We start from the raw sequence: 26,157 nt of genomic DNA on the forward strand, positions 1-26,157 counted from the left end.
ACAAGGTTTAGAGCTTTATTTAACAATGTTTCAATGGTTGTTCCAGGATGACACTTTTTAATAGACCATGTTCATAATTTGTATGTCAAGCCCTCTTGTATCATTTTTCAATTTTGAATAAATATAAACATTTATAAACTGAGTAATGCTTCCTCTTGATCACAGACATGCAAAGTTGGTTTTGAAAGACAGACTTCATTATTGACACCATGTTTTCACTTTCTTAGCTTCTTCTGCTGCTGAGTTGAATTTATCGTCTTCACAAGGTATGCTTTTTTAACTTAAAGGTACTGCTGAGTACTTAGCTAGCTATGCTGTAGCAGTATTATTTATTTTCAGAGCTATTTGTTGATCGTGTTATAGGCTTTAGCTTTCCAGGAAAAACATTCAATTTCTTTTTATTGAGCCAGTCCTGAAGATTAGTGTTGAAAAGCGTAGCAGACCAGCACTCTTATGGTTACAATCCAGCAATCTTAAATATATATTGCAAGTTATTCCTTTTGGAAAGAGCAACTCATACTTGCTTCCTATCGTTTCCCACATTGTGCAGACTTATGTTGGTTTTGTCAGCCCACAAGTCTCTTGAATGAACCTGTGTCACAATAGATTCCAAGATGCACTCCCCACACTCCCCGAAAACAGTGTATGGCGGATAAATGAAAGACCCCGCCACAGGTGACTGCCTCCATAAAGTAAGGGGATTGGTTAATAGAGTGACCACTACTCTTCCCCAATTAGGGGGACTGGTAACGCTTTTGAAGTAAGACCGGACTCAAGGAGAGCTGCAGGGAAATAAGAAGACATGTTATCCTTAAATCTAAGATTGTTAATATACCTTGTTATTGTGGTCACCACCCCCTTTTGTACCGCTTTGTTCGCCATAAGTTGGCAGGGTATGCTTAGACGTAAGTCCCTTGCTCACTATGCCACTGGATTCAAGCAAGCCGGGCTGAAGACGGATGAAATGCCAGAAACCGGTCCTCGGAAGCTTGTTTCCGGTCCAGGGAAGGCATGGCTTGGCAGTTCGGGCTGGACTGTTCCCATGAGGCACAGGGTCAGACTGATTTGCACATGGCCATGTCTGAACTGGGGTGGCAGAATGGGCTAAAGAACGGTGATGGATTAAACCCAGATCTGTTGACTGGGTGTGAGTGTTTGATTGGTTCAGATGCTCCGTCCATCACCACCCCCTTTTGTACCGCTTTGTTCGTCATAAGTTGGCAGGGTATGTATGCTCAGACGTGAGTTCCTTGCTCACTTTGCCACTGGATTTAAGCAAGCCGGGCTGAAGACGGCTGAAATGCCAGAAACCGGTCCTCGGAAGCTTGTTTCCAGTCTAGGGAAGGCATGGCTTGGCAGTTCGGGCTGGACTGTTCCCATGAGGCACAGGGTCAGACTGATTTGCATATGGCCATGTCCGAACTGGGGTGGCAGAGTGGGCTAAAGAACGGTGATGGATTAAACCCAGATCTGTTGACTGGGTGTGAGTGTTTGATTGGTTCAGATGCTCCGTCCATCACCACCCCCCTTTTGTACCGCTTTGTTATTGGGGTACTGCATGTCAACTCCAAGACAATAGAAATCCACTCAACAGCCAACGAGCTTCAAAAGGTCTCCTTGAGGACAAAAAGGAGGAGTTACAGTCACTCCCCTTGAGGGTGCAGGAGCAGAAGACTTGTGCCACTCATTGGCAGTAGTAAAAACAAAAGATTGTCCGTCCTTAAACAAGTAAGCGGCTGCCCCAATGTCGTAGAGGCAAAAAAGAAACAAGCATTGGCATAGCCAATATGTCTCGCCTTTGGGACCTTATACGTGTTTAGCCATGCAACGGTTGATCCACGGGTATTGTGCTGCATAACTAAATACTTATAAGGTCCCAAAAGCGAGACCTATTGGCTATGCCAATGCTTGTTAATGCTTGTTGTACTGGCTGCTTGGATTGGTCCTTCCACCTTCACTGGAATGCATGAAAAACAATGTGACATCTGAAATCAGTCAGAGAGCGGTCCGACAGCACTGGGTCAACAATACCGATAAAAGCTTGTGATAAAAAAAATAAAATGCCAGGAAAAAAACGGTTTGCCATGTTTTTAATAGCATCTGTTTTTTTAGATGCTTTTGTGAGCCTTTACTCCCAAGCGCTGCAAGACAAACGTCAGCATTAGTTTTTAAGAAGCAGAATCTTACCACTTCCATCAAAACTATAACTTATATACAAGATTGCAGACACCACTTAGCATCTTGCTTAGACAGATCTGTAATTGAGAAATATTTTCTAATAACAACGGGCATGTTGCAGTTGATTAGGGAGAACCTGAAACTTTGAAAACGGTATTAGCTCTGAAGAGCTTTAACGCGCAAGACATTCAGTCCAACAGAAACAATGGACTTGAGTCGCCCACTTGTCATCAGAAGTTGTAACTCTATTTTAAGTGGGATACGTGCCCCAGTAACCACTGGAGAGGACAAACCCTTCAATTCAACCGGTCAAACGATGGTTGAATTGTCCTTCATGTGCAGGCAGCAGGAAGATCAGTAAGCGTGTTGTGAGAAGCTGGCACAAGCACAAATATCTGACTCAGCCAGGTCAATCTGCATCTTCAGTGAGGTGGGGTTGGTGTAGGGGACCCGCCAGGTTGGCCTGGCGCTCTCTGGACCGCTTCAGTGCCAGGAACATAGATGGTTCCTGACCGTTAGAAACATTTTTGCCTGTCCCTCCTTCCATGCACCCTTTCATAGTAGAACTAGTGTCACTGCACTGCTATCCTGCACCGGGGTGTGATGACCACAACAGGTATTATTATTCAATCTAGTGCATTTATAATGAACACAAACAATTTAACTAGATTCCCTTCAACACAGTTATATTCAGATAGCTAGTATCTGCCCAATGCTTGTTCACTCAACGCCTGCTTCTGGGCTTAATGGGAATGAACATAAAGGTGATGAGGTGGCCAGGACAGAAGGTAAAAGGAGGGGGCTGCTGTCATGGGTGCAGCTAAGAGACGCAAGTTAGTAGAAGAGCCTTTGCCCCCATTCAGGGGTCCGCATTCTGCCACCATTTTCCAATCAACAACGGCCTAATAAACTGGGGAAAAATCTGCAAATTACTGCATTCTTCATCCCTTGTGGCCCATGCTAAGTCTTTCAGAAGAAAAGTTATTTGCTGGAATCAAATACTACAGAATACATTGTTGATCACGATATTGAAGTTCACTGAAGTAGTCTGGTGTGTGTAGTTCTTGAAAATATTGGGTACTGACACTTCTACTTGACGTAAATCCCTGCAACAACTTCAGCCGGTGTGGATATGAAAGCCGTGCAACAGTACATGCATGTTATGCGGGGCATGTTTCACAGCCACTATGTTCGAACTAAAGAGACTAGAGCCAGTGCATGTGCTTTATTTGTTGCTGGTCGTCGTTACTATGTAGCTAAGTAAGGGAAAACCGAAGAGAATGCAGTCTGGCCAAAGTATTCTGTTCATAACTGCCAGGTATTCCATGTGTCTGCCGAATCTCCTTCATTCTCTGCCTTAGTCTACAGCCAACAGCCAACTCTACTGGACTGTTTAGTTAGAAGATTTAAGTGACTCCTCAATAGTCGCCTCGTTTGACTCAGAGACATTTTATAGCGAGCGCCAGGGTAGGTTTGGGATTTAGCTGTCAAAGTTGTTTTAGAGAAACAAGAGAGCAAACAGGGGTACCCCTTTATAGGAGGAGAGGAGAAACTGATTAGAAAAGACCAGGAGTGCGCTAGATGGACAATAGAGTAAGTAGCACATATATAAGGAAAAAGGGCGGGAAGAAAAATAAAGGAATGCAAAATATGTAGAGAATAGAGTGAAAGGGTCAAAATGCTGAAAAATAGGAGAAATGCAAGAGCTAAAGAAAATGACATTGAAGAGGACACAGCGGTAACCGATATTCCAGATCCATTCCTTCATTGGCAGACCGAATAAACATCAGGACGCGCCTTGCGCTGAAAGTAAAAAGCAGCAGGGGGAGGGGATAGAGGAGAGAGCCTGGGCCTGTTTCCCTTGCGGGAGCGAGCAGGAACCATCTGTTTGTAATTATTAACAGATGGTTCCTGCTCGCTCCCGCAAGGAAATCGCCAAACGTGCACGCGTTGCCATTGAATCAATGCAACGCGTGCACTTTTTTGGGACACAAACTAAATCGAAGGCGAGACCTACAAAGGAGGTCCCATAGTCTGTTACAACCAATGAGTAACAGTGTTCACCGTGTTCTCAAAACAGCAGAGAAGAGTGTCAAGAAACAGCAAAAATAAAATGAGGGAAATCCCTTTCACAGCTGTGTAATCGGAGCACCAGAGAGATGTGTGTTCAAATCCTAAATGCCAACCACACGCACCGAAGCAGAGTGCTCCGCAATAGCCAAAGCAACAAGCCCACGATCGAAGGGGAAGTGATGGCATGTGCGGTTCAGAGTTCTGCTGCGTAGGGGGTAAGTGCTGAAGGGCAAAGAGGTGGAATGGGATGTCTGGGTAAGAAATGCGCTTACCGGGCTCAGTGACTGGTAACAGCCGAGCGGGAGCGCGGGAAAGATAGGAATACAAGGACACGAGCGTCTGCTTCTAGAACGAGGTCGCAAAGATTCAGTATAGGTAAATCCGTGCCCGAGACGTGGTCAGGATCCCAACATTTGCTGAGGAACAGGAAACAAAGTAGCAGGTCTTTTGGGGTCTTGACGAACAAAAAGGGCGTGGTTATGGAATCGGAACAGTAAGCCAAGCAAAGGCTTGTTCCGGACACGTCACTATAAACAACGAAGGGGACGTGTGAAAAAAGATCACTGAGTTTGCTATCACCTCGAATAGTAAGGGATCGTCTGAAAAGATCAGACATTCTCAAAATCGACATGCACTACCACAATCCTGTCCCCATTCCCTAGATACAGTACAAGAAGCCTTAGCCCTAACTGTTTTGAGCTAATTGTTTGCAAGAATAAGTAATTTGTGAAGAAGCTGAGCCTAGAACTGGGTGGGGTGGGATGGGGAGTGAGGCTGTTGTTTCATAGCATTGTATGCTGTGAGACTACAAGTCATGGGTATGGTATTTCTTATAGGGGTACTAACATTTACAAGTGTATATCTGTAAACTGGCCAGTTGCTGTCAGTATTATCAGTTGAGGGGTTACTCACTGGCACAGCAAAAACACCATTTTGGGATGAAGAACTGAAATTTAGATTTAAGGTCTGGTCTGGTAATGACTTCAGACAGTGATACCACAAGAACCATTAAACCTACAGAATAATGTAGTTTTTTGTGCAAGCATGATTATGAACTGTAACCAGTCAGACACTACCCTAAAATCTAATATTAGGAGAAAAATCACTAGCGGTCTCCATTTTGAAAGGCGAATTTAGGTTCCCTTAAAGTCCGAGAATGTATAGGCCACGTCGAGGAAGTATGCACACCCAATAAACATGCAGTCCTGGGTTGTTGCCATATCCATAAGTAACCCTGGGACATAAATGTGACCTTCACATTGCTTCCGTCTTGCTGAGGTGCAAGAACTTAATTGCTCAACTACACAAGGTGACCAACGGCCCATCTTAAGTAAGCTGCCCCTTACATTTGTCCTTCTTTTTTCATGACAGCACAAACCAACAAGGGTTCCATTATGGTTAAATGTCTCCCTCCGCTGAAGTACATATCTACGTGTCTGGGTCACATGAAGTACAGCTACTGGTATGAAAGGGGTGGAATACATCTGAAATATGGACAATTAGGGGCCAATTCACCAAGGCAGTTAAGAGTTTGTGAAGTATTACTCCAGTGGTACTACTTCACTTAGTCTCAAAAACCTTTGTGGCTTTGCCCCAAAACATCTAAAAATGGAAACTTTGAAATATTAATTAAAAATTCACATAGTTAGTGCAAATATAAAAGTCTGTGCCAACTATGCACTCTTACTAATAAGGAGTTGGGCTTTTTGTGGCTGATTCAAAAGACATTTATGAGTATCTGAGGTACCTTGCAAACTGATAAATGTGTTTAAGTGGTCCCTGGAGCACAATTTCACTTACGCATAGGAACATTATGTTTCACTGCTCTTTGATCTATTTCATTAAGTGATGCGCCCTGTGGGAAAGGTCAGGTGTGCTACGACTGTAGCCATACAAACTAAACCACAATGTCGGTCCTCTGACACTGGGCCAAATCAAAGGGACTACACTATCTTCACTTGCAGGTGGATAGGACTCCTCTTTTGTTTACTCCACACATCTCTGAAGATTTCAGTGAACAGGGAGAGAGAAATGTTCCAATGCTTTGAGACATGGTGGCCAATTCTTCCTATCACCATTGGTGTTAGCTTTAGGTAACATCAACAGGCCGGTGCCTTAGGATTTTAGATTGTATGTGAGAGCAGCGCTAAACACATCTCCTTAGCCTTGGTGCTGCATATGTTTTCTTTATATTTCGCTCATTTATTTTCATTGCACAACGTTTCTAGTTCTGGAACTCTTGTCTCCCCCTTCAGCCTCATTTGAGCAACACTCAACCCATAATTCCCATCTTCATTAACATTGAGAGTGTATGTGCTTCCCCTTCCTGCACTATTTCACTGCTTCTTTTTTCAGGACTGACTCTTTGCTTCTGTTATTCCTTCCTTTCCCTTATTAGATTGTTCCTCTGATTGTACTTTTGTGGCTTTCTGTTTGCTTTTCTTTCCAGAGTAGTCGCTTTTCTATTTGGGCTTTTCCTCTGGTGGCTTTATTACATTTCTACTGTGTATTTATATGTTCATATATCTAAACACGTGTTTTGAATTGTAACGTTTTCCATTCCGCAGTTTGTTTAAACTATAACATTATCTTAAATTAATTACTTGAAGTGAATGTACAAGTTGATAACAACAAAAGAACTTATAATGTGCAATATTTTTTAAGCAGTTGTTTTCATGCTTCAGAGTCCTTTCAGATACCTCAAAATCTAGACATGGAAAAGCAGAAAGAAGATGGCAAAGGATTCTTCCGCTTTTTACGGAGAAGTAAAAAGAAGAGTGAACCGGTAAAAACTTTTAATCCTAAAGTGATCTTGACTTTAAGTAAAGCTACAGCTAACAAAGGCTTTCAGTGTACAAAATCTACTACTGAAAAACTGGAGTACTTTCAGAATTTTCTCTTATTTATGTTTCATTTAGTTCAAGAAAGAGTTGGCAGAAAAAGGTTGCACAGCTCGTCTCTTTACATTACCTATTGTGGCACATAGGATTTAGCCTGTTATTCTGTCTGGAAGGTAATGAAATCTCTCTGCCAAAAAGCAGTAATGGTGTCTAGAATTTTCTCAGGGGAACTTTACCACCCTATTCTGACTATTTCAGAAAGAATACCATGCAAATCAGGATTCACGACCTGTTAAATCTGCACGCTTTCCCTGTTATCAACATGTAAAATGAAGTAGGAAGGTAATATACCTTTGGGTCTCTCAATATTCCCAAGCTACACCTATTTGAAGTTGACCTCTCGGGTCCTAGCCTTCAGTCCCCTAATTGGGATACCATTAACTACAAATGAATATTAATTATTTTGCTGAGTTCAACCTCCATTCCTGATGATTTGGATACTAGAACTTTTATAGTTAAACATTACTTGGTTAAAATATTTTTTTCATTACAAAAATGTTATTTTTTGCATAAAGTTTAAATCCTAAAAGGTAGCTTCACATTGCCGGCGTTGCCCTGTGCAATGGGATATGTCTTTTGTCAAGGACTATTTGGAGTACGTTAATATCTATGACACCGATATTCAGCCATCCTATTTAATAAATAATTTGGCTTTTAAACAGTTCCCTATTCTGTATACAGTATTCAGATGTGATTACTCCCATATATCTTCTACCTTTCTTCCAAAAGCTTTGACATGTGACATCTCTTCAGCCTGTTACTACTTTGCCATTACCGCTTCTTTTCTCTTCTGCTCCACATATGGATCTGAGAGCCCTCCTAGCTACCCCACAACTCTTTTGTTAGTCTTCTTTGTAGTCCTATGCAGAGTCTGTAATGATATTGATACCTACCCACTTCCATACTCTATGATTTCTTGCACATGCTCTCATAAAAAACATGGCATATCCATACACTCATTCTAAACCTAAGGAGATATTGAGTCCACTTGCTCCTTTCACTAACTTTCTCATCATAGCAGATTTCTCTGATCACATGTAAACTGTGATTACTGTTAATGTTCCTGACACCTGATCCTTTAGTTGACCAGTCTGGTATTTAACCTGTTTGAAATATCTTGCTAGAGATGATTGCTCATTAATCAACCTTATGTGTTAAGTAATATGTGATTTAATTGGTCATCTATTCTTTCACTGTGTAAAAAAAGACTGTAGTTGCATTTCACCCAATATAAATGCACATCTCCTTAAAACATGCAAACTGTTTCACTTTGAACTACTATCTGATTTGTTTACTTATTCATAATTAATTAGTTATTGCTGTGCACACAGTGTAAGGAATAATGTGTCTCCCGCTTGTTTTTAAAAGAGCCTGCTTTTCTTTCTTCATTTTTTGACTTCCTAATTACACAAATATTTTGGCCTCCTCAAAGTGTGACACTTTTTGAATTTTAGTAGGTAGTATCTGTTCCTCCCATAATACGTCATTCAGTGTTATGTACACTTAGAATAGCTCCCAATGTTATAGTATAAGTTTTTTTTTATCATTTTAGTTGCTTAGAGATCTACACTTAAGATTGCTTTTTTGCTGGTCTTTTTTACAGAACAATTCTACCCAAACAATTTTTATTTAATGTTTTGCCAGTATTTCTTGATGCTACCCTCAGTCTTGAAATTTCTACATAATCAGTTTTCCTTGTTTCACAAATGCTCTAGGTTCAGATATGATTCTTTTAGCCTCCATAGGATGTAATTTTTCTTGATGCCTTTTCAATATATTCCTATGAAAGCTGTTGCATAGAGGACTATTATTCCTGCCTTTTGGTTTCTAGAGCAATTGTGTATGAATCTCAACTATCCTTCTCTCGATCATCATGTCTAAAGAATGTATTCTTGATTTATCTGTAGTATGTGTACATTTAATTTAATCATGGATGTGATTCAGTGCATCTCTTTTGCTCATTAATTCAATCTTGGAAAACCACCTATATCAGGACTATATGATCCAAACACTTGATCTATGTCATTAAACTCTTCTTCAGTATATCTTGTCTTAATACATGTTCCATTTCAGACATGTACATAAAGGTATTTGCATATGCTATTGCTTCATTGGAGCCCATTAATGTTCTTGCACTATGCAAATATTATGCATTACTCCATTCAAAGTATTTGTTATGTCAGAGGGTAATTGTGCTAGCTTTGGACCCCCCGGAGTAACACGAGAGGATAAATAAGAGTAAAAGAAAAATCTGATAATATCACATATCTGTATTAAACTGAAAATCTATAAAAATGTGCATGCCTAACCAAACAGACTGATTCTTTTAGGCCCAGATTCCATAGTTCAACCTTTAAGCAAATACTTTGATGGCATACTCAAACATTAATGAGAAGATTTTTGAATACATTGATAAATATTAAATTTCAACCAAAACAACAAACATATTCTATAAATTGAACATTAGATTGCTAATTTAATCTATCTACCATGTATATGGTATTATAAACCTCAGAATATATGATTTTAAAGAACAAAATATCATTACATCCCAGATTTTGTCGTATCACAAAGCTGTTGCAGTCTCCTCCCTTAAATCCTAATCAATGTGGCCAGTCATTGTTACTTCTCCCGTACCCTTTAAACCACTTATTTACAACATGTTTGGTTGTAATGTTGATGTAAAAAAACGCACAGAAAACAGATTTAAGCATGCTAGTAAATGTTTTTGAAACATCATTCCAGATACAAGAAAAATTTGAAATCAGTATATAAAGCTTGCTAATCCATGTATGCAACTTTTTCTGATCTGTCATTTTTGATCTATCACTTAAAATATCTGTCTTGAATTTTTCCATATCATTAAATTAATATTTTGAAAACGGGACAAGGATATTTATTTTACTTTTTTGTGTGTCATTCTAAGGCTGCGAGTGCTCCTGCAACTCCTTTACTCACTAACCAAAGACCAGCCACTGTTACAAGACCCAGCAGGGTTTTTAAACCATATGAGTCAAACACACTGCCCACGGAAATGCCAAAGAAGAGACGAGCACCTTTACCTCCAATGTATGCATCGCAGACTGTTCCAAAAGATTTCGTGCAAGGTCATAACCGTCCCCAATCCTGTGTTGTAAAGTCTGCCAGTATTGACGGAGATCAAAAGGTCAGTAAACTTGTATTTTAGTTCAGTGAACAGTACAATCAATGTAAATTAATAAGCAGATAGAGCCCATTCTATGGATATTGTCATGATTTCAAGTCTGTTGGATAAGTTCTGTCGAAGTCCATAGTAAACAAATGGTGCAGTGTGTGAAAGAAACAAAAGGCATCAGAGGCTACCAGGACCCAATTATCGAGCTATTTTATGTTCACCAGACAGTTATTTAGGTTCTCAAAAAAGCCATTGTAATCATATATTCGATATTCTATTTCACTCAATCCTCATTTTTTTTAAATTATAATCTTAGACTGTTCTTCTGTTGGTAGAATGAAAGACACAGAGCGTTTTGCAGTCAACCACCATACAGTAGTATGTTTTGTGAGTTGCTAGTGTTCACATTTGTCTTGCAGATAGCATCCCACCCCGGAAAGACACTTAAATTGATACTTGTATAGCGCACTACTCACCCGCAAGGGTCCCAAGGCGCTTGTATGAATACCGCTGTGGAACCCATCCTGGCTTTCCCTGTGAGGCGTCCACTCCTGGGCACCCCCAAGGTGGAGGCCAGGCATCCTTAGCGTTGTGGGGGCCGTTGTGGAGATTAAGCAAGCTATTGCCCAGAGTTGCAGAGTGGGACTCCATGATTGGAATAGGCACCGAGGCGAGAATTTTCAGGTCCGTGGAATTTTTTGAGCCCAAGACCCGCCGAGGCAGGGAATTGAACCCTGGTCCCGGGCTATACCTCTGCATCAGGGTCTGCCGCTCTAACCATTGAGCCACACTTCTCCACTCTTGAATGAATATGAATATGGTACAGTATTTTTCACAATTTGGGATGGGAAAGGAACTCTCCAGTATTTGAATTTGAATGGAAATCGGGTTTCTTCATGGGACAATGTTTTTTGGAAAAGCACAGGTATGCATGAGTAAAGTTTGTGAATTGCACTACTCCAGGGACTCTGTAGCCATCATGTTATGAGTGTAATACCCACAGGGAAATGGTGGTAATTGTATATGCTAAGATAGATCAAGTCAAACCTGCTGATGCACCAGTGGAAAAGACTGTATGTTGCGCTATCATGAAAAGTTTTTGTCGGATAAATACGCCGTTTGCATTATGAGTAATCTCACTGTATTTGAGTGTCTGTGTATTTTCCTTTTACTGAACTATGCTGTATATATAACTTATTTATAGAGGGTCAGAAAGCGTATTGTGTATTAAAGCATTCTCATCTCTGTACATGTGGGAGAGAAGGCATACTTATAAATCCCAAACTCCTTTCAAGAATGTTGAAGTGTCATTATGGGCAGGCATTGAGCCCACCTTTATATAAAATATGAATTGCATGCAAAGAGCCTGCTGGATTTTTTTCGTTTTGGTATAATTTTAGTTCAAATGATTTTTTACTACGCATTTTTGGAAAATAAACAAGATATAATACTTGAATGCCTTTAAATTGGTGACGTTGTACAACCATAACAGATTCCTAGGAAATGATCCAATGACCACACTTACAATTTAGGGAGACGATTACAGACAGCAAATTATAATACAAAACAATATAAATCCGTACAAATCAATATAGAAACTAATAAAGAAGTTAATTAATACAAAGCAAACAATGTAATTTGGAAGATAAAAATATTTCCTATTTTTATAAATTGGTTTTGGATTTTTATTGTTTGTTGTGTCTTAATTATTTGCTGAATTGGTGGTTTTAAAAGCTTTACCTATTTCTCTACAGTTAACCCTGCCTGCTTGCAGCCAAACAGCCAAGTGTTGAGCAAGGGAATAATTGTCTGAGACCTATTCTGATCCTTCAACTGTTAGTGGCCTTATTGCCAGTTGTAGATAGACATTTACCACTACTAATAACCCATTATCGTTAGTCACCCTTAAGCTCTCAAATATTTTGCATAACAATCTGCGATAAGATAGCTCATCTCTAGGTCAACAATCCAAATAGTTGCACAAACACTGCTCATCAGCAAACCTGACTAGTGTACCGCCATGCTCGATGATTGTAGCAGTACTTCCTTCAATAAACTCTGTCTCATGACAGTTTTTTATTTTCCCAGTGCTTCAACACATGAAATAGTTCTGATGAAACCAGAACATCTCTTTGAACTGCGATTGATTTTCTGCCTGAAGACATTTTACTATGGAACGCTCCCACCAAATCTACCCCTACCCCTGAATGATAATGCAGGGTATTCAAGATGTGCTCCCTTTCCTTCAAACAATGAAAGCGTGGTTAGTCAACCATGTCTTTGATTAATTCTTCTCTTTGTCTGTTGAGCTGTAACCAGGGACATCTTAAAGCTGAAATTAAAATAAGTACATTTCTTTCATGGTTTGTTTTTACGTTCTGTTCAGTGATGTATTTTGTGAATGGGTAGAGAATGTTATAAAGTCCACATTCTGGGCAAGATTCACAAAGATTTTTGTAAGAGTTGGAGAGATTGTCTTCTGAGTTTCACGAGTAAAACATACTTAGTAATGGAAGGACGTTTTGTGAAGTAGGGTGTCGATGTGTAACCATAGTACTGTACATTATTAACTTTAACAATGCATTACAAATCCTACCCTGAATATATTCCAATATTGTCTTTAATGTGTAAAGCATGCAAAGGAGTTGTTGCTTGTAATGATACCATTAGTATTGGCACAGACTGGGATCAGAGATGAGATCAGGTACCCCCTGCAAGCTCATAAAACCTTTTAGGCAAGGTCACCTCAGTTGGCAAGAAGTGGTGAGATTTAGATGAAAGTGCAAATGCTGCTTATTTATTAAATGTTGAAGTCTGCTCAAGTTACAAGGAGTATTTATCTTCTTTTCAAACTTTGTTATCTAGTATTAGGGGTGTCTTTCATAGATTCACATGCCTGAATAATTCCCCGTCGTCGAGACTGGAGCCTCCGGTACATAAAAAAGTAATGTCCTATAGACATACATAGAAAAAATAGGCCTAAGGGCCTCACCTTAGTAGCCTATCCTTGTCCTTATATAAAAAGGACCAAACTCTTAGAGCCAGCCAATCAGCTATGACCTCCCTCTAGAACCTTCCTGGCAGGAGCCTCAGTCCCTCAGATTTTCTACCGCACGTTGTGCTAGGGAGTCTCCAGCCTGAGTTCTCCTCAGGATCTCTTCAAAAACAACTTGTTCACTTTTAAAAGTGGTTTCTTCCTTCTACATCTCGACAAGGATTACTTCAAGCCACTTATCACTGCAGTAAGTAATTTATTTCTTCTGCATTTTGATATGTCTGAGTCCCAGAAGAAAGCCCTTTTCAGGGCCTGCTCTTCATGTGGGAAGAAAAGGCTACATGTGGAGGATAAGCATGCCCTGTGCTTATATTGCCTTTATCCAGACCACGTCCCTAAATACTGTAAAATATGTAGGTCTTTCCCCAACAAGACCTTGAGGGACAGAGAAGGTCGCCTACTCATCTGGCTTGACAGACTCAAGGAGAGAGAGAATGTGGAATCTTCAGAGGGGAGCATTTCAATGACCTCAGAAGTCTCTCTAAAGAGGCCAAGGGTAACTTCCCCTGGCCCCTCAGACACTCCTCCTATGAAGGCACAAAAGAAGTCTTCAGAGGCAAGATCTACGACATCTTCAGTGTCTGCCAAGGACCCCCAGACTTTTAAGAAGCCTACACAGTCGTCCAGCAGACATGCGACGGCTTCCTCAACGCAAAAAAGAGTTACCACAGCGACAACGACTGTGTCGACGACGACAGCGTCGTCGGTTTACCCATCGACGACGACAACTCTATCATCGTCGTCAGCAGGTAGACCTATTCCATCTATAATCCTGCTGAAACCGTCGACGACGAAGATCACACCATCGACGACGGCGTCGTCGATAAAGAGCCCACCGGCGACGATCACGTTGACGACGAAGGCGTCGACGAAGACGTAGACGACGAAGGCGTCGACGACGAACGCGACGAAGACGCCGACGACGAAGACGTCGACGGCGAGCTCACTGTCGACGAGGAATGAAGCGTTGACGAGCGCATAGTCGACGACCGCCTCGACGTCGAAGATGAAAATACCATCTACAGAGGCACCGTCGACGAAGACCTTACCGTCGACGAGGACACCGTCGACGGGTGATTCGTCGTCGACTTTCGCCATTTCTGAGCCGTGGAAGAAATCCAAGCTGGTAGAAATGTCGTCTCTAACCCTGCCACCGTCGACGACACCAGCAACAACTGCAGGGGCTCCGGCAGCAACTTCTGCGTCTCGCAAGATAGCCAAGCAGCAAATTACACCGGAAACAACGTCTCAAAGTAAAGTGCAAACTCATTTGCTTTCGGAAATTTTCCAGAGTGAAGACTCTGAGGAAGAAGAACTCCTGGATCAAGCTACTTCCATTTCAGACCTTCATGTCAAATGTCAGAGCACGGACGAGGAACAGGAGGAAATGACTTACCATGAACACTCTGTCCAAACCCATGTTCTCACGGAAGTCACCCCGATGGTATGCCTTCCCGCTTCTATTGTTAATGACCTTAAATACCTTATCCAGGACTACAAACAACGTTTTCCGGAAACACCGGCAACTGAGACAGGGGGCCAGACGCCTGCTATAAATAATCCAGCGGCAGCCCCAAAACAGACTCTGCCAGTTCCTCAGGTCCGCCATGAGAGAGTCCAACCTCAGGTGATAGTGTCATCAGATGAGGAAGATGATGAGGAACTGGAAGAGGGAGAAGTCCAGGAAATCCAGTCGGACCATGAAGAGGAGGAAGAGTATGTAGCGTCTTCCCCAGCTTCACCTCAACAACGCCAGGCAGATTCACCGCCAGTGGATATTGGCGGTTTCCATAAAATAGTGGAAAGGGCAGCAAAGCGATTTCATATGGTGATGGAATCGACTGAGACTGAGTGCTTCTTACATGACTTCAAGGAGCAAACACAGAAAACAACGAAGTCTATACCAATAATAGAATTTCTCTGGGACCAGGGAAAGAAACTAATGCTGACGCCAGCTTCTGTACCTGCGGTTGTTCCGCGCCTGGATAAAAAATACAAGGCCCCACTTACAGCGGCAGCTTGCCTAAATAGACACCCGAAACCGGATTCGGTTGTAACCCAGGCGGCCCAAAAGAACTCTCGCAACCCTTCCTCTCCTCTGTCGGCCCCTCCAGACAAGGAAGGCAGAAAATTGGACACAATCGGTAAACGGTTTACAACAACATCGGCCATGACCATCAAAGTGGCCAATTCCATAGCTCTGTTGGGGCGTTATAATCGGCAGCTCTGGGAAGATATAGTCCCATATTTAGCGGAACTACCTGACACAGTTCAGGGGGAAGTCAAGGCACTGCTTACGGAGGGTCAAACCTCGGCAGCTGAAATCATTGATTGTGCCATAGATGCAGCCATGACTGGCTTTCGTCAACTAGCTGGGGCAGCAGTCCTGCGCCGCCAAGGATGGCTTAAGGCAACGTCGTTCAGACAAGCGGTGCAGACGAAAGTGCTGGACATGCCCTTCGACGGCCAGCACCTTTTTGGTGACAAGATTGACGAGGCGCTCCAAACGATAAAGAAAGACACTGATACGGCCAGAGCACTGGGTACTTTGCAGGCACGGAACCAGTCCTTTCGAGGCAACAGATCTAGGGAACTGTCCTCTTACAGAGGATCCTATCAAAATAGGTCCTCGTACTCCTACCAGAATAAATCTCAGTACCTACAGAAGCAGCAACAGAATCGTCAGTCTTCTTACGGAAGGTCAAACTTCAGGGTCAAAAATCAGAAGAGAGGCACTGGCGGTCGCCAGTGACCAATTACTCCAGCCAGTCCAGCAACTATATCCCTCATTAAAAATTGGAGGAAAATTGACCCATTTCCTAAACAATTGGCATCTCATCACCACGGATCGGTGGGTACTTCAATTAATAAGATTCGGCTATTCCCTAAAATTCACCACCATCCCTCCTACAACACCTCCCCGCAGACTGCCACACAAACATCTACGCCTGCTACTCCAGGAAATATCTGTGATGCTGAAGAAAGGAGCAATCGAATGAGTTCCATCGTCTCTAAGAGGGAAAGGATTCTATTCCCGCTTCTTTCTTATACGCAAGAAGGAGAAAAAATGGAGGCCCATTCTAGACCTCAGGGCGCTCAACTCTTTCCTGAAAAGTCAATTGTTCAGGATGGTGACGATCCAAGAAATACTAGGCATGCTGGAAAAAGGAGATTTCATGACATCTTTGGATCTCCAAGATGCCTACTACCACATCCCAATCCTCAAGTGTCACAGAAAATTCATGAGATTCGAAGTCGCAGGAAAACATTACCAATTCAAGGTCCTGCCGTTTGGCCTCAAATCCGCTCCGCGGATTTTCACCAAGTGCCTTGCACCCGTGGCAGCTTTCCTGCGTCAAATGGGTCACCAAGTCTTCCCCTACCTCGACGACTGGCTGGTAAAGGCACCTTCAGCTGCAGGCGTGACTGAATCCTCCAATGCCTGCACCACTCTTTTTCAACAGCTAGGATTAACTCTCAATCTCGAGAAATCCTGCATGATCCCTGCAAGAAACATCACCTTCCTCGAGGCAACCTTGAATACGGAATGCGCAAGGGCATTCCCTTGACAGGAGAGGACAAACAAGATAATATCTCTGGCCACGGCTGTGGCATCAAGGAAGTCCCTAAAAGTTCGGACCTAAAAATCACTCCTAGGGATGATGTCTTCTTGTATACTCCTAATCCCTCACTGCAGACTCAGGATGCGCCCATTGCAAGAAGTCCTCGCGAACCAATGGACACAGAGTACAGGTTCCTTCGAGGACATTGTGAAGATAACACCACAAATATCCAAGAGTCTGGACTGGTGGAGGAGTCACAAGAATTTGTCCATAGGACTGCCATTCCTACTTCCAGCAACACCTCTGGTGATCACCACGGATGCCTCCCTGGAAGGCTGGGGAGCTGTCCTCCAGGACCTTCGAATAAGCGGCAAATGGACCACTCAGGAGAAACAACTCCATATAAATCTTTTGGAACTGAGGGCTGTGTATCTGGCGCTACAAGCCTTTTTACCACGCATCCAGAACTCCCAGGTGCTCCTCAGAACGGACAACACCACGACGATGCACTATCTCAACAAACAGGGAGGAACGCGTTCGCTCACTCTATCACGCAAATCGCAAAAGGTCTGGAACTGGCTTGTACTCCATGGGATCACGCTAAGGGCGGACTATGTCCCGGGCAAGGACAACACCATTGCGGACGCCCTAAGCAGACAAAAATCCCTCTCCCACGAGTGGGAACTCGACAAAAGTACACTGGATCACATATTCTCAGAATGCGGAATCCCAGGAATCGACCTGTTTGCCACCAAGGGGAACGCCAAATGCCCAAACTACGCAAGCTGGCGTCTCCAACCAGGGTCACTCAGAAATGCTTTTTCCATCGGTTGGTTCAGCGTATTTGCGTACGCTTTTCCACCATTTCCGATGATTCCCAGGGTCATCAGGAAGATGAAGGCGGAGCCTTGTACCCTGATCCTAATTGCCCCGTTCTGGCCGAGGCAGCACTGGTTCTCGGATCTTCATCGCCTCTCCATCAGGACGCCGATTCGTCTGAAGCAGCACCCGAACCTACTGACAATGTCCAACAGGCAGGTACAACACCCGAACCTGCAATCGCTCAGGTTATCAGCCTGGCTCCTGAGCACAGAGAGTTCTGTAGTCTGAACATCCCGCAGGAATGCAGGGACGTACTGGCAAAAGCAAGAGCGGACAGTACCAACAAAACATACTCTCTCAAATGGAAACGATTCTGCATATGGTGTTCAGAGCAAGGCCTGAGACCACTACATATCACACCCGAACAGATATTGCCATATCTGCTGCATTTGGCACTGGCGCATGCATCCATAAAGGTGCATCTGGCGGCTATCTCACGATTCACCAGGACTTTCAAAGGAACATCTCTGTGATCCAATAGGCTTGTCAAGCAGTTCCTAAAGGGACTTTATAGATCCTTCCCGAGACCTAGAAGGGTCCCTCCGACATGACATCTCAACTTAGTCCTCAACCAACTCATGAAGCACCCTTTTGAGCCCATTCATCGAGCATCCATCAAGTACATCTCATGGAAGACTGCTCTGCTACTCGCTCTAACATCTGCCAGGAGAGTAAGCGAGCTACAGGCTCTATCCATTCAGGAACCCTTCATGCAGTTCAAACAGGATAGGGTGGTGCTGAGGACAAATCCCAAGTTCATACCGAAAGTGCCTTCAGACTTTCACCTCAATGAACCGATGGTTCTACGTTCTTTCTTTGCAAACCCTACCACCACAGCAGAAAGGACGCTACATTCTTTAGACCTCAAAAGGTGTCTAAAGTTCTACATAGACAAAACAAAGACTTTCAGAAAATCATCACAACTATTTGTGGCCTACAGTAGACCAAGGATGGGTATGCCTCTAACGAAACAGAGCATCTCAAGGTGGATCTCCTCAGCGATAGCATTCTGTCATGACAGGGACGGACGGCCTTTGAGTGCTAATGTTACAGCGCTTTCCACCAGAGCGATGTCCACATCAGCAGCACTGTTCGCTGGAGTGCCGATTTTGGACATATGCAGAGAGGCGACCTGGAAGTCACCGCACACCTTCTCCAGACACTACTGCCTGGATGCTGAACTTCAGAAGGATGCAGCAGTGGGCCAGGCGGTGCTTCGCCATCTATTCCAGTGAGGTGAGCCTTCCAACATCCCGCCATCCTGGTATGCACATTTTTTGTCTTTATGATATTTTGATTTATGCTATCGTTTCAAAGTCGTATGGTAATATGTGTATTATCTAAATGGACTGTATAGCAAATTTACATCAGAAATGTGCATAATGTATTGCTGACTACTCTGATTCAGGCATGTGAATCTATGAAAGACACCCCTAATACTGGATAAGAAACTCATTACTTACCTGTAACAGCAGTTATCCAGTATTGGTGTCTTTCATAGATTCACATGCAACCCTCCCGCCTCCCCTGGAAGGACTCACATCTCTCTTTAACTGTATTATGCCTACCTAGCTGGGTGCGTACGAAAATCTGAGGCTCCTGCCAGGAAGGGTCTAGAGGGAGGTCATAGCTGATTGGCTGGCTCTAAGAGTTTGGTCCTTTTTATATAAGGACAAGGATAGGCTACTAAGGTGAGGCCCTTAGGCCTATTTTTTCTATGTATGTCTATAGGATGTACCGGAGGCTCCCGTCTCGACGACAGGGAGTGATTCAGGCATGTGAATCTATGAAAGACACCAATACTGGATAACTGCTGTTACAGGTAAGTAACGCGTTTCTTCTACTTTAACGGTTTATTTTTCGCTGATTAGCACAAACATTAAAATGTCTCTTTTCTGTCAGTCCATAGTTGTTTTTATATTCTGTGAATATTTTTATTTACTTGATAAACTGATTTTATGAATGCAACAAACTTTATTACCATGTTCACAGACCATATGCATTTGATTGACTTTATGTAGGACTTATCAGGAAAAGGAGTAGTCAGAACTGGTTCTCTGCAGCTGAGTGGCTCCTCATCAAATGAATCAACTTTGCGAAGAGCTAAACGCAAGGCTCCTCCTCCTCCCTCCCCAACAGCTCAACCACCACAGGATCAAACTGATGAAAACAGCAATGAAGCTGGTAATCTGAATCTTGCACAATATTTATGACAAGTATAATTTTTCAGAGTCATAAAAATAAGGCCACTGATTAAAATTCATGAAAAAAAACAGAAGTAGTTTGAAAACGACATTACACACATGCACAATTGATACAGGTTTGTTTTTGGTTGTAAACATAATTGATGTCAGCCGCCTCCTTGCGTGGTGCCGGAACAGCTATTTATGCTGTCCCAGCAGTCCCGCCAAGCATATTGCGGCCTCAAGACCGCTGCACCACCAAAAGAGATCTCTGATCCCTGGCGATTGCGGCAGTGCAATGGCGGTCCAGCCACCCAACTTGTAATGGGACGGTCAGTCTGCCAATGCCCAGTGGCTGAACCGCCACCGCTGCACCCCGGAAACTCTGGAGGTACTTGGACTGTCTGATTCGTAATCTGGCGCTTAGAGTTTGCTCCCTTTTGGCGTAAGATTTGAAAATGCTCCTGCCAGACGAGAGCACACGTTTTCCTTCCCAATCCAGTGTGGGTAGGGAAACCAGTGTGTGCCGAGGGTGGTCTCCCCAGGACACCGCAAGTGACCCGGCCCCCAGAGATGGGGTACCCGAGGCCATTAAAGGCTCAGGGAGGGAGCATGCACCCTTTCCCCATAAAAAATACTTTGGTCCCCAGGGGATTAAGTCCCTGGGGCTGAATTCGTCTCGGGGGGCACACGCGGGTCAGTTGTTCATGGAATGGTTTGTTGTCTTTTCCAGCTAGATTGGTGCTATTTTCATGCACAATATAATTAAATGTTTCCCTTTTTTCAAGGTAATTCGATATATTATGCATAATGAGATCAAACGCAGCACAACTCCTTCGGGAAAAGGACAGATTTTTCTCTTACTTATTCTGCAGCATGAAACGCTTGCTGCCCAGGACAATGTGTCTTGATATTTGGGCTGATATTATTTAGGCTGTGGGCAACTTTGATGCAACATCATCTTTACTGTTTATAGTGCCGCACACCTACACGTCCAACAAAGTAACTTCCTCTTTGTAGAGCTCACATAAAGCTTTTGATGTAATTAGTACAGCGGTAGCTAGTATGATATTCATTTATGAATCTACACAGTATTTTACACATTTGGAACAACTGTGCTGAATTCCGTTTCTATATATTTTTTTAAACAGAAGCCTCTCCGAGAAAGAGTCCTGCTGAAGACCAACATTCGGAAGTGACATCTGTAGCGGGTGACTACTATTCCTAATAATTTTAAAACAAAAATGTTTTTTTATGCCTCCTGGTTTTCTTTCATGCCATAAAGCAATCTGCATTTCTATTGTATTTCAACGCCTATAGTAACTATAGCTGGTACACTTTTTTTTGTATATTTCTTTACTGTTACTTAAGGTCATGACAACAATTATATAGAAAATAAACTCATTGTAAGAGTGTGTGCCAAGAGTCTATTATTTTGTACTGTAGGTGTTTGATCTAGTGTGCACCTAGTTCAGAAACCAGGATGTGGTGGGAATGAAAAATGCTGGAAAGTTTCAATTCTATTAAGGACGCGGAGGCGAGGATTATGCTGTAACTTCCTTTATTCCTACAGCAAGCAGTGTTCAACTTAAACATATAACAAAAAAACTAGCACTCCCAGGGTGCTCTGGGCAGTCAATAATGTCCACCAATCAGCATGCCACGTCATCCCCCAAGGCGTGTGCTTCCTGGGTCACTTCCTCTTTCTTGACTGTGGCCAAAACCAATTAGGACTCCATCACTCATTCTTGGTGCCATCAGATCCTGAAAGAAAGAACCAGAGGCCCATGACTCTGTTTTCCAGACCCACAATCATCCATAAGCCATAACAGCAGAAGCAGGATGACCCAAGGCATGCAACTTAAACCAGTAATACATGAAGAAATACTTATACAATACAAGGCCTCGCTTGCCCGTAGAAGCCAAAGCTACAAAACTCAATCCCGGGCGGGAACAGGAGTTCGGTAGAGCCCTGGGAGGGAATAATCCTCGCCTTCACGTCCTTAATAGAATTGAAGCTTTCCGTCATGGTTACTAGGAAATTTTTCATTCTATGACGGGACCGGAGGCGAGGATTATGCTCGTTCAAAGCTTGTCCACCACCAGCGAGGCCATATCCATGACTAGTTTAAAATAGAATCTTTTGAACATCGAGTCCAATGACCAGTCTGCCGCGTTCAGGATATCCTACAACCTGGCACCCAGGGAGAAGGCCTTTGACGCCATGGCTCCTCGCACAGAATGGGCACCAAACTGCGAGACATTTATGCCCGCTTCCAGCATCACCCATCGGATCCAACGTGCAATCATTGGTGGTGTAACAGCTTTGAAGAGCTTAAGCAATGAAATCAGCAATTGATGCTCGCCCGGCGGGTGAGTCTCTCTTCCGACATATTCTCATATTCCTTAAGGCACCTGACGACACAGAGCTTAGGAGAGTGATCAAAAGATGGATAAGAAATGATTCCAGAATCCGACAACATGGAAAGTCCCCCCTTGAGGGGTACACTCTACCCGAAATGTCCAAGGCCCGCACATCTGAAACCCTGCGACAGGAAACCAGGCATAACAGCATTGCCAATTTCGCTGATAATTCCTTCCTCGATAGATATCTGTTGGCCTGCCAGGACTGAAACAGACACAGGACTTTATTAACGTCCCACAAGGAGGAGTACCGGGATTCCAGAGGGAGCGTCAAGCGTACACCCCTCAGCAACTTGCAAACCATCGGGTGTCCTCCCACGGGCTTACCCTGAACCGGTATATGTCCCGCGGAAATCACAGAATGAAAAGAATTGATCGTCCTTAAAGCCAGGCCTTGTGACGCCAGTGATGCCAAGAAATTGAGAATGGCTACCACATCGCATTCCTTGGGATCTTGGTTGTTCCGAACACACCAACTTGTCCATCGAACCCAGGCCAAACTGTACCTCTTGTTGGTGCTTTCCGCCCATGCCTTCCCCAGTAGCTTCTGAGCGTCTTGCGATAATCCACCGACTCTTCATCTATGCCTGAAATCCGCCACGCCACAAGTAGCATCCTCCCCTGCTAAAAAGGGGGTGAAGGAGACCTTGGGGATCCCTCAAAAGAAGAGGATCTCGGGGTAGTAGGATTGGAGAATCCCAAGAAAGTTCCAGAAGAACTGGAAACCACACTTGAGACTTCCAATACGGAGTGATCAAGACCACCTTTGCCTGCGAACCTGATTCGTGAGTCTCATGATCATTGCGAACGGGGGAAAGGCATAGCCCGCGTCCACTGACCAATCCTGCAGGAATGCATCCGTGGCTGCTGCTAGAGGGTCCGGCTTCCAACTGTAGAACTTCGGCAGTTGCTGGTCTAGCCTGGACGCAAAGAGGTCCACCGAAAACGGACCCCATGTGTCGTTGAGACGCTGAAAAACCGCAGGCTGGAGTTATCAGAGGCTCATATCCGTCCAGCTCCTGGAACACCGGTCCGCCACCACATTGGCGACTCGCGGAAGGTACTCCGCCAACACTGAGATATCTTTTGACAGGCAAAAAGTCCACAGATCCTTGGCCAGGTCTGCCAGTGCTTTGGACTTCGTCCCCCCCCAGGTGGTTGATATAACGCACCGCCAATACACTGTCCATTTTCAATAGGACGTTGCACGAGACCTTGTCCTTGGTCCAACAACGAATGGGGAAAGAGCCCGCCATCAATTCCAGACAGTTGATATGCAACCAGCTTTCCACAGCGGACCACTTTCCTCCTGTAGACGAATCCCCGCATCGGGCCCCCCAGCCCTGTTTGCTGGTATTGTACTCTATGACCAAATCTGGGTCGCAGCCAAAGATGGCCCTGCCATTCCAGGTTTCCATATGGTCGAGCCACCATCTAATTTCTCTGCGTACTTCCTCTGTGAGAGGAACTTGATCCGAGTACTGAAGCCCTCTGCTGAGGTGTGACGCCTTTAGGCGTTGAAGGGCTCTGTAATGGAGCGGCCCCGGGAAAATCGCCTGGATGTACAAGGACAAGAAACCCACCACCCTCGCTACCTCACGAAGCGGCGTGGAAGGGCGGGCCAAGGTACGTCGAAGCTCCCTTCGGATCTTGACCACCTTTCTTGGCGGAAGGCTCAGGGTCCGAGCCACCGAATCGATAGTGAACCCCAGGAAGGTCACTTGATTTGCAGGCACTAGAAGGGATTTCTTGTAGTTGATGACAAACCCCAGGTCTTGTAACAAGTCTGTTGTGTCTTTGAGACGATCTGCCAACCGCACTTGGCATTATTACAGCAACAAAATATCGCCCAAAAAGACAATGAGGTACAAAAGGGGGTGGTGATGGACGGAGCATTTGAACCAATCGAACACTCCCACCCAGTCAAGAGATCTGGGTTTAATCCATCACCGTTCTTTAGCCCACTCTGCCACCCCAGTTCACACATGGTCATATGCAAATCAGTCTGATCCTGTGCCTCATGGGAACAGTCCAGCCCGAACTGCCAAGCCATGCCTTCCCTGGACCGGATTCAAGCTACCCTAAAGTGTCCGTAAGTAAGCCAACACTGTTCCTTTTCATTTTTACCACACACCTTAGCGAGTGTGTAGGCAAAACACTGTTTCACGTGGCTACAACCTTTTTGCCACTCGCTTTTACACCCACTGGTCCTGACGAAATCCCCGTAAAATACCTATAGGGGGCTGAAACATGTAGACCGCCACACTTAAGCCAACTCACAGGAACATTGTTCCCAGGGTAGTTGCATCACACATAGTTTTAACCAATACCCTGGGCCGCCAATAATAAAACGTTAGGCAAGTATTCCCAGAGGTATTTTTTATCTTTCACCTTCACCCACATCACATTGTTGCACCACACCCGCTCCGCTGTAGTTGGGCGTCAAAGCACAACCAGGTGGCACTCGGCCACCTGGTTGGGACCCCGATGATGAAGCATGACACCAACCAGGTTGGTGTGTGAAGGGTCTTTTAACAACACCCAATGGGTCCAGTATCTAGGCCACAAACAGTAGTGACTAAAGATAAACGCATACACATAGTGGGCTAGTCCACGTTGTTTCTACGTATTACTCTCGGGGACAGGACGCGCCCTACACACCCTTGCTCTCCGACTGATTTTTTTGACATTCCAAATACCAAGTCTACTTTGTCTTGAGTCCATTCATTCCACTATCAGACACTCCCTATCCCTTTATCTAACTTATGTTTTCTCCCTTTTTGACGTTTTTTTCCGTCTTTCTCTGGACCTATTTCTTTCCCGTGTTTGGTATCCCTCTCTTGTTCTCGGCCAATGTCTGGTGAGGAAAAATAAGGTTCGAGGCATATGGGCTGCAGATGGTACATTATGAATAGATCACCATCTGGTGTTGGGCTCGGATGATTGCACTTGTTTTTCTCTTGGAGAGTCTTTTGTATCTTGGTGACTCCTCCTTTGGTTGCTAGTGCGCATGGGCATCGGCTCCATCCTTAGATTGTTTTTTTCCGCCATGGGGTTCGGATGAGGATTGAAGCGCTCCAGATCGACTTCGGAAAGAAGTGACTTTTCGGCGCGTATTCCCTTTCCAATTCGACGGTATTGTTATCGGACGCGATTTCATTTCCATTCCGACGCGTTTCGACTCCAACATCGAAGAAAAACTTTAATCTACGTCGACGAACAGGAGGCCTTTCTCGACGTGGTCAAGCCCGGAGTCCATGGAAAGGACTCCATTTAAGGAATGTCCAACGTGTGGTGCTAAGTTCCCACACAAGGACCTACACGAGGTGTGCAACCTCTGCCTGTCGCCTGAACACGAATCCAGGGACTGCGAAGCCTGCGCAGCATTCTCTTCCAAGTCGACGATTAGAAACCGTCGAGCTCGAAGACACAAGGTTTCCAGAATGCAGTCGGAGGCGATCCCGGAGCTGTTCGAAGACCAGAACCTCGAAGAAGAAGAGGATCATGAAGAACAGTCAGGGTCGGAAGGGGACGAGTCGGAGGTCGGAGAATTCGACGTTCAACAAACCGTGAGTGACGACGTCCCCTTACCAAAAAACCGACCCCGTGCGGTAACGACCCCGCCTTCGAGCCCGGTCAAACCGCAGAAAAAAGTTTCCGACGCCCCGCCTTCGGGCCCGGCAACGAAACCGAAACTCTCGGTCTCCCACCATGTCGGATCCGAGAAACGGTCGACATTGACTTC

The 26,157-nt window shown here is 44.2% G+C and overlaps 1 protein-coding gene across 6 annotated transcripts in view; it reads left to right on the top strand.

Annotated features, from left to right (window-relative positions):
- The window catches only part of COBLL1 (cordon-bleu WH2 repeat protein like 1), an 806,310-nt gene that overhangs the window by 615,849 nt on the left and 164,304 nt on the right, over positions 1–26,157 (top strand). For all 6 annotated transcript variants that reach the window (XM_086956594.1, XM_086956595.1, XM_086956596.1 and 3 more), the window contains 5 exons: positions 228–266; positions 6,936–7,036; positions 10,078–10,317; positions 19,827–19,989; positions 21,140–21,199. In XM_086956594.1, coding sequence (XP_086812720.1) covers positions 228–266; positions 6,936–7,036; positions 10,078–10,317; positions 19,827–19,989; positions 21,140–21,199 — 603 coding nt within the window. The remainder of the gene's footprint in view (positions 1–227; positions 267–6,935; positions 7,037–10,077; positions 10,318–19,826; positions 19,990–21,139; positions 21,200–26,157) is intronic.

The sequence above is a fragment of the Lissotriton vulgaris genome, chromosome 2_1, assembly GCF_964263255.1.
Source record: "Lissotriton vulgaris chromosome 2_1, aLisVul1.2, whole genome shotgun sequence".
Lineage (NCBI taxonomy): Eukaryota > Metazoa > Chordata > Amphibia > Caudata > Salamandridae > Lissotriton > Lissotriton vulgaris.